This window comes from Platalea leucorodia, assembly GCF_965183815.1.
Source record: "Platalea leucorodia genome assembly, chromosome: 1".
Lineage (NCBI taxonomy): Eukaryota > Metazoa > Chordata > Aves > Pelecaniformes > Threskiornithidae > Platalea > Platalea leucorodia.
The window spans coordinates 113,010,109-113,028,227 of NC_138823.1; the positions used below are offsets into that span (position 1 = coordinate 113,010,109).

An 18,119-nucleotide genomic window follows, 5' to 3' on the forward strand; every position below is an offset into this window, starting at 1 on the left:
TCTCTCTCTCTTTTTTTTTTTTTTTTTTTTTTTTGGCTTTCTATAGCATTTTAAGAGAAGACTTAGTAGTAGTTGATTGGTAGTTGATTTAGTAATGATTTAGTGATTTAGGTGATTTAATGATGTAGTTGATTTAATGATTTAGTTGATTTAGTCTAATTGTATGAAATGGGGTAGCTTTTTACCTATTTCTTTTTTGGATAGGGTGATCATGTTCACCATTATTTTATACAGTCCTCAGAAGACTACAGAGTACTTGACTGCAGAATATTTCTTGAGATTCATTTCGTGTCTGTTTCTTTAATTTTTTAAAAATTATTTTCTTTTAAATGGTACTGGCTGTTCATACACATTGATAGATATTCCTAACCCCAACCCCAAATATTATTTCTCTGTGTGGGCATGCTAAGAGGAAAGAAAAAAAAATGCTAGCCACCTGCCTTCTCTGAGTCCAGGCCTCATTCTAGCCCTATGGGCCACTGAATGTTCAGCAACAGCTTTGGTTCCTCTGCTCTTTCTTTTTCTAATGCCTGAATCCAAATCCATAATATGGGTTACCTACCACATGGACCTAAAATAAAATATTAGCCACTTAACCGTCCAGATCTCCTTTCTTTGCCACCTTGTAGAGCACTCCAAGGCTGTTGTAAAACACTGTCCATTTACCCTTCTCCTGTCCTTAGGGGCCACCAATAAACTGAGCTATTTCTGTTACCGAATCTAATCCTTATCTAGAAGGGTGATTGAACTGAGGCTGAAGGGGGAGGTTAGGCACTTGCTGCTCCTGAGCACAGCCTTTGTTTTACCTTTAAGGGCCATCAGATGCTTTCCAGTAACTGGGGCGTTTTAAGTCTACTTTCTCCTGACCAATATTTAAACCTAATGGTAGTAGGCTGTCTGCTTTCCTTTTCCTAACCCTAGCCCTAAACCAGACCCTGACTCTAATCTTGACCCAGGTACTCTATATAACAAGATGAACAATGTGTCTAAAATTTATTTCAGCCTGTCCACAGGAGGGGTTGGAGTCAGAAGAACTTGTGTGTAGCATAGACAAACCTTCATCTTGCCTTAAGCCTATCCCAAAGACACTCTGCAGGTAGGAACCAAACTGAGCAAAAATAAACTACAAACTGTAGACTTCTGTTGACAAGAGACTTCCACTTTGAGACAGAAGTGCACAAATAAGTGCTGAAAGGTAGATCAGTTTCTAAGACTTACCCTCAGTCTGGTCACCTTTCTATTTAGACTACCAGTGGTAAAGTTACGCTTAAAATTAGGAAAAGGTTGGTTGTAAAAGGCTGGGCTACATGTTGAGTGGTCCATGGGGCTATGTGGATGGGACCGAAAGGGGCCTGTGAGGAGTAGTTTATTCCAGCCCCAGTCTGCTCAGCTGTCTCTATATATGATTGTGGCGTTAGGGTTAGGATTAGGATTGCATTTAGGAAAAGAGTGAGTGAACCCTAGTTATCTGTGTGTGTTGCATGGGCTGCGGGAGTCGCATGAGGGCGAGTATCACTAGCTGATGCCAAGCCTCTGGCTTGGAACTTACAGTTCCAAACACATGGCATATCTATAATGAATATTTGCGTTCTGGATTGGGTTAAGATTAGGAAAATCTGGAAGCTATGATATTAACGGTTATTTAATGTAACCCTCGATTAAGATCAGGGTTGGTGTTTGCAGAGGCCAAGTTCTAAGACTGCATTTTAGTCTCAGTTCAGCCAAATACCTGTAGAGAAATTGAAAGTTGGAGATAGGATAAAAAACCCAAACCATAGGAGGTAAGTGCTGTGAGAGGTAAGTTGTTCTCCTCTGAGCCTTGCGCTATTGGACCTGAGTGCAAATCTGGGGACATGGATATGTGCCATTAATATTTTGGGAATGAGAAAAGAGTTTGTCGTGGCAACCTTTTTTGCTGTGGCCTGTTACCCATGTTATAAATTGCTCAGACTCCAATTAACTGTAGGAGTTACTGCCTGCTACTTGTTCCTGTGAACATGGCTTGAATGTATTGCTGCGGTCAGGAGGCTTACCTGGCAGCCACCGCTTTGAAAATTAAATGTTGGATTTTCAGAGAGCTGGTGTGGATCAAAGTTGTACCGCAGTCGGGGGCAGACTGTTTGGCTCATTCGTGACAAGGAGCAATGTGAAGGCCTGTGATGAGTAGAAATGTTAAATTAGATGATTCCTCTGTAAAACCATCTGTGATATTTTTTAATATTTTATGAAGAGATTGGCACTGAGAGCGTATGAGGTCTTTGAGAGTAGTCAGCAGGCTTAAAAGCAACCTGAAATGCCCAAATGAGCCAGGGCAATGAAAAGCTAAAACACAGCTCTAGGCAGCAAAAGGCTAGTCTTTGTCTTTTTTTCCTCTCTGATGTCATTCTGTCTTTCTGCTGTAAATATGTCAAAACTTCCTTGAAGTTCCACATGCCAGGTCCACAGGTAGCGTTGCATCACCTTCATGATCATCTTGATCCCCAGTTTCCACTGTATCAATGCTCACCCCACCATTGTGCAGCCTGGTTTTATGGTGTGGGGCTGGCTGGGGTTGGGAGAGGCAGGCAGTCGGAGAGAGAACGTGCCAGGACTGTTTTCAGGAGCATGGGAGGGGATGTTTATATGTTTATTCACAGTATCAGCTAATTGCTATTGTTTCAATTCTGTGGGTTTTTTTCCATTTGTTTTTGTGTTTTCCTGTGAAAATTGGAAGTTTGGACACTTTGTCATGGGAGAGCAATCCTAACATCACTGTGCGAGATGGTTCATCCACATACAGTACTCTATAGGTTGCTTGACAAGAAGCCTATTTGCTGCTACGTATAAGTCTTCAATATTAAAATGAATGGATAGTGCTGGGATTTAATAATAGAATGCATTTATTGTAGTTAAATACAGTGTAAAGTGTAGCGGTGTCAAATTACTTTTGAGATTGCTATCACACGAATAGCCATTATTGCTGTGTATTTATTATCTAGTGGATGACAATCCATTGCTGAATTAATGAGGAGAGCAAATATGAACACCAACAGAATTTTTAAATAAGCATCAGCTGTAACATTTTCTCATGCAGCCTTACAGTTCTTTATTCTCACTCTTTGACTTGATGTTGAAAATCATGCAGATAAGGATAGTGTTAATACCATTTGATGTAATGAGCCATAAACAGACGAAAAACCTAATGAAATTTGATTTTTTTTTTTTTTTTTTTCTTTCTCTGTCTGAACAGGAGGACAACTTGCAGTGCCAGCAAATTTCTCTCATTCTTCCTTGCTTTGAAACCCTGGGATTCTTTGCTAAAAGAAAAGTTGCTTCATTAAAAAAAAAACACGTACCCCTCCAGGGACTCCATACTTTGAAGTGTATTTCCACATACGCATACACACACCATACTCCTGCTTTTATCCTTTTTTATTTTGACAAAATGGTTTCCCGTGTGAATTTCGGAAACAGCAGAGCACTCAACACCCACAAAAATAAAATGCTATTTAAGTCTAACTGCAAGAACAGAAGTGTTGAAAGTAGCAGCATTTTTGTTTTGTGACATAAATATTAATTTATTCCTTTTTCTTTTTATTTTCAATATAGGTACTTCAAAAACTAGGAAAAGCAGATGAAACAAAAGACGAACAGTTTGAAGAATACGTTCAAAATTTCAAACGGCAAGAGGTCAGTTACTTTTTCAGTTTCTTTAATTGTGTCTTAAGAAGAATGCAGTGTGTTTGAACTTGCTGATTTTGAAGAAGATATTACGGGGTAACAGGTAAAAAGATTTTTTTGGGGGGGGTATAAGATTTTGTTCTGCTATTTTCAAACGGAAAGAACAGTTGAATTTGTGCATGCAGAGGGCTAAGAAATGCGATCACAATAAGAGGACATATTGTAATGATATATCATGCTCAAACTGCTTGGGACCAATGGAGAGACTGCACATTTTCAACAGTGTAATTGAGAGCAGAACCCAACCACGACTAAGTACAGCTTTGTAGTTGCCATCTTACAAAGAAGAGATGTATTTCCTTGGTTTCATTTTGTGCATAGTTTTCATCGGTGGTATATAATAATACCATTTTTATACAAAGTGAATAAATGAATAGTTTCAGACTGCTGTGTGTTGTTACGCTCCCTGTCGGTGCAGGGGGCTGTGGAGCAGCGCTCAATTGCTCTTAGTGCTGTAAACACAAGACGTGAAAACGAGGGTGCCCTGAAGAGTTTGTAATCTACTCCAAATGCAATCCTAAATTCTAACCTCTTATACTCCTTGTGTTGTTGGACAGACTTTTTGGCTCTGAGGTGATTAATTGTGATTAATTATATTGTAGCTTTCTAGTACACATTAATGCCTACTATGAGCTGCATTAATGCAACCAAGAAAATAATCTTGTTATGTAAATACAAACTGAGGTATCTGTTGTCTTTGTGAGCTGTCATTTAGAGCTCATAGAGAAAGGCACTGGAGAGTGAGGGAACTACTCCCACGCATTTTACACAATGTAAAAATTGGCTCATGTCAGCGTTTGCAATTTCTGCCCTGAATCAGTCCTATCTATCTGCCACATGCACTTCTGTCCTTTCCATGTAAATACAAACCCTGCATCCTGACTGCTGGGATGCTTATTAACTGTTTTCTATCTTATGGTCACTTAGCCTTTATTTTCCTCTCTCAGTGTAGGAGGGAGTGAGGTTTCGAGAGCCACTGGCCTGTTGTGTAGATCTTTGCTCTTCCCCAAAGATGGCAATGATGGGAAGAAAAAGAACCTGTTTCTCTGAGGAGGGTGGTTCCTCACTCAAATTTCTTGAGGTCAGGAAGATGGTGGGATTTAATAGGCCTGAAGAGGCACTCAAAAGCTTTGAAACTCTGCAGAGTTGTTAAATTTTCCCTTTGCTTCCCCTTCCTCTTTTCCAAGTATGCTGGGATATCAATGGAGCATTTCTTTCTTCTTGATTGTCCTTATGTTGCTGCTTATCCTTGCTGTCAATATCCCAGCTGTTTGCACAGCTAGTAACTGTGTTATTAGAAATAAGGTGCATCTGTAGGGTTCTGATTGGGTGCAGAAGCAGCAGCTGGAGCATCCCCATGAAGAAACAGTTTTGTGGGATATTTTTTACCTAAAAATTCTGGGTGAAATTAAAAAAGAGAAATGAAAGAGAAAAAAATCTTTTATGCAAAATTATCTCAAGTGTTTGTTTTTTCTGTCCTTTACCAAGAATCTTCCATAATGGTGATTTTCAGCTGAAAGTCTTGCTAAGGGCTAAGGAGGATCTTAGCATTTCTTGCTTTTTATTTCCTCCTCTTTTGATGTACAGAGAGGCAGTAATAAGCAGTCAAGGACTCTGCAGGAACGCACGGTGCTAAATCCGGATGCGAATGTGACTTGTGACCAGGGGAGGAATTGGGTAGGGAGGAGTGAGTACAGAGGGAACTACTACAACTCTCTTGAGGGGGACATGCAGATTAGGCTAGGTCCACGGGCACACCAAATGATAGAGACTCTATATTTATTAAACTAATCACATGTGCTTACTGTGCTCTGCTGGGCTCGCTCTCAAGGAGTTCTGTTGTGCTTAGTTCTTCAAGTACAAGGGGAAAAAATGCTGCAAAAGCACTGTTTCTGCCATGTTCACCAATAAGAAGCATATAAATGGCTTAAATTTTCTTAGTTTTGTCCATGCTTTCATCTACAACTTACTAGCAGTGCAAAGATATGAAGCATTACGATGTGGTTCTGAATGATCACTCTTACTGATTAATACCTTGCAGAACTGCTATCTTCTGTGAACTCAGGCAGCCATCTCTTCTTGGCTTACATTCAGTCCTGCTTTCAAGATTATCTCTGCAACTCTAGAGCCTTTCCTTTAGAAAAAGAAAGAATAAATTCTAGGTATTAAAGAATAAAAAGGCAGTCTGGGTGATTGATCCTTGTGCTGAGGTCGACTGAACTGTTGATGTGGGCCATTCAGGTGACTTGCAAGCAGAACCATCCCTGTTACAGTCTGTGCCATCTTTTACAGTTCCCTCCAGGATTATTTGTCTCCATAATGGTTGCTGACCTAACCAGGCCTTTCTATGGCAGAGGCAGTTTGAGAGAAGGTCCAAACTTTATTTTGTTTCTTACAGTCTCATTTAGCAGTGATTTGGCTGTTTCCTGGCCATCTCGTTTACCTACATTTGGTTTTGAGGAAGGCTGTCACTTCAGTTCTGTGTCTCTTTTAACAACTCTTTTAAGTTGTTTGTAGCAGCTGGTGCCATGTGGGCTCTGGCAATCCTGGTAAGCTGAAAGCTGTGAAAGTGGTCTATTTTTCTTGTTTCCCTGCCTTATTGAGCCTGCAACACTTGGGATGTCAACTGGTCTTATGGATAGAATGATCTTTTTATGAATATTCTCCAAAGACAATAAATGAGGACTCCCACTTCAGCTCAGGGAAAGGAAAGAGCTCATTACCCAGGAAACGGATAACTGAAAAACTGAAATCCTAACATGCTATTCCTTGACTGAATAGCAGATTGGATGGTGGGTATGTACTAAACTCAGCAGAAGGCTCTGTGTAAGGATATGTCCAGCAGACCTATCTGTAGAAAAAGCTCATTTAGGCTCCGCAGCGATCTGTTCCCATCTCTTTCTGAATACAGCTGGATAAGAGCCCCTTCTGCATGTGACAACTCAGAGCTGAATTACCCAGATGAATCACCATGGAGAAACTGAGTCATTCCATGTCTGGAGAGAACAGAGCAGGCTTTGCAGAGCCTCAGGACTTTCCCTATCAGAAACTGCTGCAGCTGAAGCCAACAGGAAAAACATTTTGATTTTTAACAGTGAATACAGCTGTTATTCACCTTCCACTTAAGTTGTAAACTGGAAATTACCACTCTAAATCAAAACTTGTGGAACAAACAAAACATATATAAACTTAAATATAACACAGATATTCAGTGTATTGCAAGAAATTTCTTGAGGCTTAGACATTTCTCTTTGCACAGCTAATTGTGGATGTGCTCAACCTCTTAATCAACCCTGAAGTTCAGAGAGGGGGAAAAAGAGACAATTCCTGTGTATTTCTCCACTGTGAAAATATCATCAAGTCCATTGGGGTTTTACCTGAAATTTCATCTCTATTCTGTTGTTCAAGCAACTGTATCTTCCACTTTCTTTTTTTGATAGGAAGTAAAGTAGAAATTCCCTTATCCCCAAGTATATTTTAATGACTCACAGTGCTTGCTTCGTTTTTGTAAGAGATCAATACTCATGTCTATGCATATTTACATCTCATTATTTTTCCATATGTAGTTATGAGACTTCTTTTATTTTACAGACTACAATTAAAATATATTTTAATGTTTAAAACCATTATGTATTGTATATGTACACACAGATATACCAATTGCTACTACAAAAGCAGCTGCCCATGCCATGTTGTCAGAATAAAGTAAAACGTCAAGTGCTGTTGTTCCTAGTTTATAGAATTAGGTGAAAATGAAGAGCCTTTTTTTTACGGTTGTTGAGTGAGCAGAACCTGCTCTGTGGACTGCTTTACTTAATGTGTGCCTCACAGTAAGAGCTGCTTATCGGGTGTAATTGTTAGGGGTCCTGAAAAGTTTCAGCCTGGCTAGGTCTTCATTTCACACAAACACGCTTAGCTGCCTTACAGCTGTGGCATGACATTGACTTAAAGTTATTCTGTGGGACAATTAACATTCATTGAAGTGCTCTTTTTGCGTCAGAAGTGCCACTGATTTCTTACAATTCATTAATGACCTAAGACACCAAAGATGAGATTCACCACCTACACATAGGCACCAGATGAGCCTCACGATGTCTCACCTGGCTCGCAGTGGTTTCTCCAAAGAGAGGCACGTGGCTCTACCTGCAGTCCTGTGTCATGCCTGCTGGCTCCCTTGTCCTCTTGAGCACCACGTAGCATCTCCAGTGGCAACAGACACACGTTTTGGAAGCTGAACCCTGCCCCTGGAGGGTCATCCTGTTCCAGATTGCGACACCTGAATGTGGGTGTCTGTGTTTGATTTGGCTATTTCCAGATGCTTGTGCCGAACTGGGTAGTGTGGTCTGGAGGGCCAAGACAGAAACCCATCAGTCACCTGGGGGCATCTGTGGGCCTTAATGGCTCTGATCAGCCCCATCTGGGACCCCTAACCCTGCACATGGGCCTAGGAGTCCCGTTTTAGCTCAGCCCTGGGCCCACAGTCCCTCCCTGAGCCATGTCATGGGCGTGCAGGTCTGCATGCCTAGGGGGCACATGCTTCAGCTGCATCTCACTTGTCTAAATGTTGGCATCTGTTGCCACTTGTGAGGCCCTAGTGTGTCGTCCCTGGCTTCCAAATGTTGTTCAACAAAGCTGGCAGGTCCCTTAGGACAGGTCGTGTTTGCCATTTGTGGATGTCTTGCGGGCATCACAAAAGGGACTAGGCAGTTACGCTGAGTGAATGGTTTTGGCTTTAGAGTTTTCTTAATTGCCCTCCTGACTCCACAGGTTTCACTGAAGAGGTCTATATCAGCTTGAAGAGGAGGAGAGGCACCCAACTCATGTAGACAGTCATAGGTGTCTTAATCTGGAGCTGAATGAAGGCCATGATGAAGAAGGGGAGCTTCAATATGTGTTGTAATCCCATGAAATTCAATGTGTCCTGCAACACCTTCTTTCCTCTGGGAATTGTTAGGCATCCTACATATCTATGTGACCATCTTTAAACCTACCTTATGTCCTCCCCCTTAGACCGGTTATTTTACTGATCTTGTGCATGGGCTGCAGATGGAGAAAAGAACCCAGGCAATAAACAAAAAGTGTGAGCATCAAAATTACTCTGACTGGGACAGCCTATTTTCCCTTAGCTGATACCCAGATTTTCTTGGTTGTCTGTGGAATCCCATACTAAACTGGAGGGGATTCTTGATACTTGTGATACTCGTTTGCTAAACACAGTTGATGCAAATGCTGTCCCTGATAGATACTCTGAAGTAAGCCAGACACAGGAAAACACAATCTAGACTGGTGGGAGGGAGCTTCTTTTCTGCACGCCAAGAAGTAGTTGCAAAGAGCATTCAGAGGAGCTACATCTGACAGGCCATCTTTTCAGGGGCAGTCCCAAAGCGTACTTCAGATACTGGATGACCACTAAGCCAAATACAAGCAATACAATGTGCGAAGTATTTTGGGGGCTATGGGAGGGGGTTCTCTGCTGATTACCATTTCATCCTGAAGTGTATGTTTAATAATTATCTTCTGTCTGAGGGACCATTTTTCTCAGGGTTTGATGAGACGTAGTGTGCTGTTAAATCTCATCTCAACCTCGCTAATTTCCAGTCAGGCAGGATACCCAGGAAGGTGACATTCTCTGTTTTATGCTACAAAATTATCTTTGCAGGAACAGCCTGGATCCATTCCAACTAATTCCTCACTTCAAAGGAGAGAGCGCTGATCCCATGTTTTGCTTTTTTGATTCTACCTATTGATTGCTCCAAATATAAAGTCTAAACTGTTGTCACACTGGGCTGGTTTTGATTGCCCCTTGGATATAAACTATTATGCCTCTGCAGCTTTAGTAACTGTGCTAATTGTTTTCTCCTGGGCAGTGCAGTTGCATGATAAGTTATTTCTGACTGTTTTTAAAGCAGACTGGTATATGATTCTTCAGGAGCCCTTTGGGATAACTGGCCCTGGGCATAGCTGACATAGCCCAGCTCTGGGATTTAACACATGGACTGAACACGATCCAGTTCACAACAAACAGTTCTGGACAGCTTTCTACCCGACCTGTTAATACATGGCTTATATATGTTAGTTATGGATATGCAGCTATAGGCATAAACAGAGGCCAAGTACCTGTTCAGAAAGTCTAGCTTGACATTTAATATGTATAGATTGCTTTTAGCCATAGACTTGTAGACTCTGCACTTGCTGTCTTTGGACACCCCAAATTTTCATTAAAACCATTAGTCTGGCCCCTACTTTGAGGACATGAGTATGCTTGTAGGAAGATGTAATAGGTAATGAAGGTAGGATCCTAGCTTGGGGAGGGAGAGGTTTAGTTGTGAGGCAAGAAGGTTGGGATTTCGTTAAAGGAGGGTGCCAAGTATTTTCTGTTCAGTCCTCATCTGAAACAGAGACTGTTGGTTCAGTAGAAGGGTTGGTTAGTTAAGCATCACTGCAGGCACAGAGCTTTCTCACCTGATTACTGGGAGTTACTACTAACATGGGGCAGAGCGCTCTGCTCTTACCTTTAGAGTTCATACTTTTTGGATTAGTCCGAATTGTCTGAGAAGCCTGTTTGATTTGATGCAGTTTACTTCAGCTCATCATGTTACTTAATAACCAGAACGATGACATTCTTACTCTTGAGCCTTCTTAGTGGCTGGACCACAAATTTGGTGCTCTCCTGGTAGGTACTGGGATGTCAAAAACCTCAGTGTTTCCAGAGAAGGCTGCAAATGTAACTTCTTTCAAGTGATGCACTAGACAATTCAAGACTCAAGTCTCTTACAGCTTGTAGAAAGAGAAAAGAAGAAATTTATTTCTTTAAGAAAAAGATTCCAAAATTTGGGAGACAGTTCTAGGAACTATAAGGAGACTGAGAAATGGTAAAATAGGGTACTCTGGTATGCAGGTATATTTCATACTGAATTACAGATTTGTCCCAGTAGCCTCTTATTTTCTTAAGCTTCACATAATGCAATAGTCCTTTGCATTCATACTTCTTAGTTCCCTAAAAGACCTACCACTAAATACTACTTGCAAACAGAGAGACAGTGCTGCTTTACATTGAGGCTAATAACTGCACATTACAATGAAGGATGTCTTCCAGGTAATACAGAAAATTCTTTCTTTTGAGGTATTTCCCTGATGTCTTAGTGATGGAACGACAAAATTCCAGTATTAGATCTGCATTAATAATTATCTGGTTTGCATTTCTATGGGGCAGGTTATTAATTAACCTATGCTCAGGGTTCAGCATTGACAGTGCTCTTGACTCTCGCTGAAGTGGAATGATTTATTTGGTTTTGGTATCAAGCATGTGCTGTGCTGACCTTTCCTGTAAAGATGTATTGTGTTTACAGCCTGTATGTGACATGATAGAAAAATCAAACTCTTCTGTCCTTCCTGGAAAGCTGTGAATAAATGATGCCTGGCAAATAGGTCATCCAATTCCAGCTTTCATGGAGGCAAGGTAGCCTTTAATTTCTGTGTGGAAGCAACGATTTTTCTAATGCATCAGGAAGCAAAAGCTGGTAAGACACAAACCATGTTCTTTATGGTTTCAGTCATTAAGTTTTTGTAGGTCTCCTCAGTCTTCCAGCCAACTGCGCTGTGGCTCTCTCTGTCTTAATTCCAGTGCTAAGACAGGCTTAAATAATATTCTTTAAAAAGAAAACCAAAACTAACCATGCACAAGAATCAGTAGTATTGAAAAGGCTTAATGCTGCTGTAAAAGTGTGTAAGACCTGTGGCTGTGGATGACAAGATCCTGAAACATCGAGCCTCCTTATCTGACTGGGTGCATGTGTCTTTATGGGCTACGTAACACTGACCATGTAATAGGACCAGAGAGTATAAAAGGGGAGCTGACAGCAGCACTGACTGTATGCTACAGTGTTCAGAGTAACTAGTTGTTGTTCGGAACATCACTGTGGAGAGCTGTGTCAATTTTCCTAGTGAGGGGTGTTGTTTTGGGTTGGCAGCATGCCTCCCTTGCTCTTACGTGCAGTTTAGCAGGATTGCCTGATAGATTTCTGGAAATTTGTATGTTGAGTTTGACCAGGTGAGCTAAGAGTAGTGATTTCTGGTGCTGGAGTCCACTGAGAACGTGTCCACTGTTATCAAACAACCTGATTGTGAGAAGTTTGCTATTAAGTATGCTGTTGAGATTTCTCTCTGGAGTTTTTTTGCATATTATGAAACTCTGACTCATTTTGCTGCCTCATGTAGAAGAAATAAAAGAAATTATGAAATGATAAAGGAAGCATCAGTGCTCTCTTGGGAAATCTCATTTCAGACGAGCACAGCATCTGCAAAATGACACCTACTTTTCATTCTCCTTCAAGAAGCTGCATCTCATTTAACAAAATTGATGGCCTTAATGAAGATACTTGGAGCAGTGGTTTCAGAGCCACCAGATGCTTTCATCTGATAGACCAGAAAGGAGAAAAAGTGTGTCAGTAAGCATCGAAAAGGGGGAATATTAAATATGTGGCAATCTTAAAAACAGCGCTTTTTGAAACCACTATGGTTTGCCATGGTTTGCAAGGTGTGCAGAGCCAGAAATGCAGTATTTTCATCCCATGGATATTAATTCGTCTGTTAGGTGAAAAAAGTGTATCTACCTTCACTAACAGCGAGTTTACTATAGCAAAATGCGTAGACCAGAGGCACATTTTGCATAATTCACAGGGCTGAGGACTTCTGATGCAAGTTTTTATTTCTGGTATTTTATCAAAAGGACTAATTCTGTTGCCATTGAAACTGAGAGATTTTCTCACAAATTCAGTGGGAGCTGGCCCTTGGCCATGGGTGCCTTAATGTCACGTATCATACGACGTTTGCTAATGAGGGAAAATTCATACGGCTCTATGCTGCTTAGCTATTTCAGTGGCTTGTGACCTGTTAATAACCTAGACTGAGGGAGATTCGTGCTAAAATTATTCTTTTGAATGAATTGTCAGAATTCATAACAGCACATATGGCAAAATATTTGCATCATGCTTTACTGCTTTGACTTTTTCTTCTATGTTTTCCTGAGCAGCGGTTGCTGATGACTCATGACGCTAACCAGCCACAACAGATCTCATAGTGGTTTAGGGTACCAGTCATAAAACTGCACAGCAGTACGGTTATAAACATGGTGTTTGAGCAATGCGTGTCCCTGACGTGCCATTCGTGTTGTGCTAGTTAGTGACAAATGGCGCCTGTATGAGTAAATATAGACCTTTTACTGGACATAAGGACAGCTAACAGGGTTCTGAGCCTTCCAGCTGCAGTTTGCTGCTTCTGAAACATCAGAAATTCTTCAAAACTAAAAAGTGTTATTGTATGGGCACCTGTTCAGCTGGACCATGATGAAGAATTGAGTTGCTGTATCTACTTGCCATTTTTACGACAAGCTAAGAGGTTATACTGGTGCTCAGGCCAAAGAAAACATGAATTGGAAAGAGAATTTCTATACCTTCATGTGGCTTCTCAGAGTACAAGGGATCCTCCCAGGAGGAGACTGGGCTGCATGAAAGGGGAATTTCCCTCCTTTTTCTGCAGCATGTTTACCGATACTTCTCTTCAGATCTTAGAGCAAGAAGTTCTGCCCCCGGGTTCAATCTCCTTTCCCCTGTGGCAGTGTCATTCACTTAATGCCTTGCTCTGTGGAAAGCCAACAACTTCTGTCATCTCTCTACCTCCCATTCTAGCACGGAAAGAAGTAGAAAAAAGTCAGCTTCTGAAGTGTTAGGATGCTACCATGTTATGTAGGACAATAAAATGTGTTGTTCTGATGCATTAGGGTGGTACTTTTTACTAAACAGTATGAAGATGTACATGTATATATTTTCTTAAGGGACACAACATCAAGCTACGGCTACTTTCGGAACTTTCTATTGTGTTGTAAGTAATTAAGGCTGAGGTTTAATCCACCGGTTACTCAACCGGTGCCTGTTTGACTCCTGCTTTGATATGTAACTTTGGTCCTGAACCAAGAGGAGGATTTACCTTTCCTTGGAGCGTCAAATATGGTCCCAAACCAGAGACAGATTGGTGGTCTGAGTGCCTGCTGTGCTCTTGCTGTTGCTCAGCAGCTTCTCAGATAGTCACCCTGGTGGGTCTATTCCTGTGCTCAGAATTTAGTTGATTAATGGATTTAGGTTCAAAAAGGAGTTTTGCTTCAGATCAAATTAGCGCAAGAGCAACCTTCTGTTCACCGAGTCCATAAAGTGAATTCAGTCCGCCCACTGCAGACTTCAGTCTGCATTTTTACCTTCTAAATACTTTAATATTTCCAGGACCTTAAAACAGTTGTTCTCTTCTTATGGTGCATTGCAATCTGGGGGCTTTTAATCCAGTTCTAAAAGCCTCCAGTTCCCTGCAGGGAGCTGGGAGAGGCAAGTGAGTTTGGTGGATGTAATCTGCAAGTGTGTGTACTGGGGAGGCAAGTGAGTGTTTTTTGAGAACCGCCCTTTGGATTTAACGTGGCTGCAGGTACATGGATTCTAAGCTCCAGATGGTCCCTTTCAACCTGAATTTCTTATGATTCTCTGTGTCTGAATGCTGTGAACATCACTGCCGCTGATGGCAAATCCTTTACTGACATCAGAAGTCCTTTGACTTAAGTGGAGTTACAACAGCTTATACCAGTTGAGACTCTGCCTTCTAAAGTGTTCACACATGCAGCCTTTTGGGGTCTTAACTTTCACACGAAAAATATGAGAAAAACTCCAGAGCAGTCAGTCATATTTTGCAGCTGACTTTTCCCATATGGTGTAGCTGTATGTGAGAAAATGTGACTGCAAGCTGATATTCCTATAGTTTCCAACTGCTTAAATAAATAATTTGAAGAATATTGGGAACCAATAACTGTGGAGTGTTTCCAAAATCTTCAGGCTATTGAAGGTGTCCTGGACAACAGCTTTTTAGCAATGAAGTATGTGCTGTAGCATAGCACAGATTTTATTGCAAATCCTAGGAGCTGTGAAGTCCAACTTGTGATACAGTCAGAGATAAAGTAAAGCAACCTGTTTTGTTTTGTCTATTCTGAGTTTTTCAAAGGCTATTGGTATAAGATAAAGAAAGATCATTTTGATATATTTGCCAAGGAAACTGTTGAGATTTCACAGCAGACTGTGAGATGCAGTAGCCAAGCTAAACAAAATAACTAATGCTATTGTTTTTTAGTAGTTATTTGCTTGCAAAATATTAAAATGTTAAAATACTTGGAAAAATGTTTGCAAAAGTAGTAAGCCATTTATGTAAATGCATGGATTTTCTGTAAGCCTAGACTGGCCTCATTTAGTGGTTTCAAGTGGAGGTGATTATACTTCTTCGTGTTTCAGGTTAGGACATTGGCCAGGCTGATTTGAACTGGATCTTGGCCGTAAAATGTACCTGTCTTTCTTTGGCTGGAATTCTTCCCTGTGAAGATGACCGATAAAATAAAACCAGAAATTTTAGCCTAGAGAGTACACTATTCATAGCATCTTGGCCAGGCCGCCTTTTCTGTATGAACCTATGCATGCTTGCAACATGTGACACTATTCATCAGATAGCTCCTGAAATGGCTTTTTGTTGTTAAGTTTGACATACTGCATGCATGTTTTAAGGCATAAAATATAAGTGAAATGTGTTTTCAATAACATAACTGAAATGTGTTTTCACTTCCTTGCTTTTTTTGTTTTTTTCTTTTCCAGGCAGAGGGTTCCAGGCTCCAGAGAGAACTGAGAGGATATTTAGCAGCCATCAAAGGTGATTTTTAAGTTTTACGTCATGTTTTCATAAAACAAACTTTTTTTAAAAAATTGAGACAAGTAGACTTGTTTAAAGTGTACAAAGAAAAATACAAGCAATATTGCTTTTGTCATTAGTAGTGCACATTTCTGCTTTGGATCTGGCATAGGCTCTTTAGCCTGTTACTACGGATTCTGCACCTTCAATGTCAACTCGTGTGTATCGTCTTGCATGCACGGCTCATCCTTGGCTGTCCTTTGTGTGCAGGACTGCTGCCCAGGTTCTCACGTTGCATGCATTTTGAGCGCTCACAAAATCTACACATCTTGTTACTCATCTTTGCAAATGCTAGAATAAGAAATACCCCCTTCAAGGCAAGGGTTTGCTTGACCTCCACGACCGGAACATTTCTAGGTATTACTAGTTGGATGATGATCTCCTCCCCCTAAAACCATGCTCCCTGCGATGACATGATTTCTCATGTATTTCTGCCTGCTTAATCCACTTTTTTTAAGTTTAAAAATCAAATGTGGTCTCTTTCGATACTACATTGAAAATCCAAGTAGCAGAAGCTCACTGGTCAGCACTTAAATGTCAGAGATTAAGTAAACAGCTATTTAAATCCTACTGGACATTTGTAAATCCAGCACACTCAACTTAGCACCCTACACAGAATGTTCTCTTTCTCGTGCTGCCTAACTTTGGAGGAGTTGGAGGTCAGGTGCTAAAGGGAAGGGAATAAGAATTGGTGACTGACAGAGAGACAGTAATAGCTTCTTGAGATAAATATATAGATATATATATATATGTGTGTGTGTGTATATGTGTATATATTTTTAACCTGGCTCCAGTCCAGTAGGGAAAATGTTACAAACCAGTATTAACAACATCCCTGGAAATCGCTGTGTCATAATAAAGCTTCAGCAGCTGTTGACAGGCAGGGAAGAAACCTCTTCGTGATGGGAATTGTAAAATGGGGAGCAAAGCAGGAGCTTAATGTCTTTGACCATCTATTATTTGCTGGATGGGCTGGGCAAAGAAAATCCTATACCAGACAAGAGGTATTTTGCCTTGTAGGGATTTGAACAATGTCTTTTGTTCTTAGAGGAAATTTCAGCGTTGGTCATTTTTTTGGAACCCATTGGATGCTGATTTTTACATTCTTAATTTTCAGTCATCCCTTCCCCACACCCATTATCAGGTGGATACTCAGAAGCAGCGTGATGAGGCTGTTTGTGGGCCAGATGGCTTTTCTGTCATGTAGGCTGACTGTTTACATGCTGCTTAGGTTTCCGTGTTGGTGACAACAATCCCCCTCTCCATGTTTCATTTTCTTTCTCTGTTTCTCTTTCTTCTTTTCATAGTTCTTTGTGCATCCACTTCATGGTCCTTTTGCTGGTTTACTGTCTAGTGGGCTACTCTTTGCACCAAGTTGCTTTTTTGTTATTTTTTAACTTGGCGTGAAATTTTTCATTGTGCAACTTTTGCCTTTTTAGCCATGATTTTCTTCTGTTCAGCGTCTTTCTCTTGTTGCAGCCTGTAAGTCCATATTTGAAAATAACTTGGACTGACTTTCTTACTGAGAATGAAAAGTGTTTGCTAACACCTCAGTATCTTCATGTCTTAAAAAAGACCCAGTCATAAGCAGCTCACAGAAGCCTTGAAAATGTTATTCTGCAAAGCCAACAAGCCACCAGTGGGCATCCTTGGCACACGTGTTGGCACACCTTCATGCTGTGGAGTGGGAGGACAGCCCAAGACAGTAGTCCACAAACACAGCTCTGGCTGGGGCTTCCCCAAAGCTGACTAGCTCAGCAGTGGCAAAGGCCCTTCCAGATTTTGAATGGCAGAAGCAAATCCAGCAACTGCTACAGCCTCTTTGTTGCTATTTTGTGAAGGACTGCCATTGTTAAAACATTTTGGGGTGACTATACACAAAAGCATGGGAACCCCTGAATTGAGGTGCTAGAGTGGGATTTCTGCATCTAGAAGATCTGGCCCTTGGAAGCATGCTGTCATCAGGGGCTCATTTTGCAGGGAAAAACGTCGGTCATATCATTGGAAAATAATGCACTTGACATCCTTGTACTTTTACAGGTGTGAGAAAAACAGTTCATTTTTAAAGGGTTTCAGGAATTGGCAAGATATCTAACTTTAACTAAAAGCATTTTATGAAGCTGGTATGTTGTAAACTCTAGTAATAAGTTTCATTTTGCTGCATGACTTTTGAGTGACTGGATATTGGAAGTCAGAAGTACAAGATCAGGGCATGATTCAAGCAAGGAATGGTCAATTGAACCTTATGACCCTCTATCCCTTCATTTTAATACACTTGACAGTTTGAGGTTTAGTATCACACATTCTTAAAAGAAAAGAGTTTTTGCTGTATTCAGACTCCTTCTCTCACTCAGAGGTGCTTCTCAGTCTTAGTTGGATTGTGATCTTTACTGCTAGTTACTCAAGGACTCAGAGGAACCATGTCATAAAGCTGTTGAACTTGTGAATGGCTTTTATGTGCTGTTTTATTTCACCTGCATGACAGTTTAACGTCTGCTATGTAGCAGTAGTGTTTGTACTGACGAGACTGTGTACTATTCCCCACAGCTATAATCATCTCATGCCTCAATCTTCTGTCTCTTCCAGTCTCCTTGGCAACGTGTTTCTGGGTTCTCTACTTCATGATTTTT

General features: G+C 40.9%; 1 protein-coding gene across 1 annotated transcript in view; it reads left to right on the forward strand.

Annotated features, from left to right (window-relative positions):
* Positions 1–18,119, forward strand: part of AMPH (amphiphysin) — a gene marked incomplete at both ends in the record, with an annotated part of 123,341 nt that overhangs the window by 55,733 nt on the left and 49,489 nt on the right. Inside the window, 2 exons of the mRNA XM_082331623.1 lie at positions 3,589–3,669; positions 15,396–15,450. Coding sequence (XP_082187749.1) covers positions 3,589–3,669; positions 15,396–15,450 — 136 coding nt within the window. The remainder of the gene's footprint in view (positions 1–3,588; positions 3,670–15,395; positions 15,451–18,119) is intronic.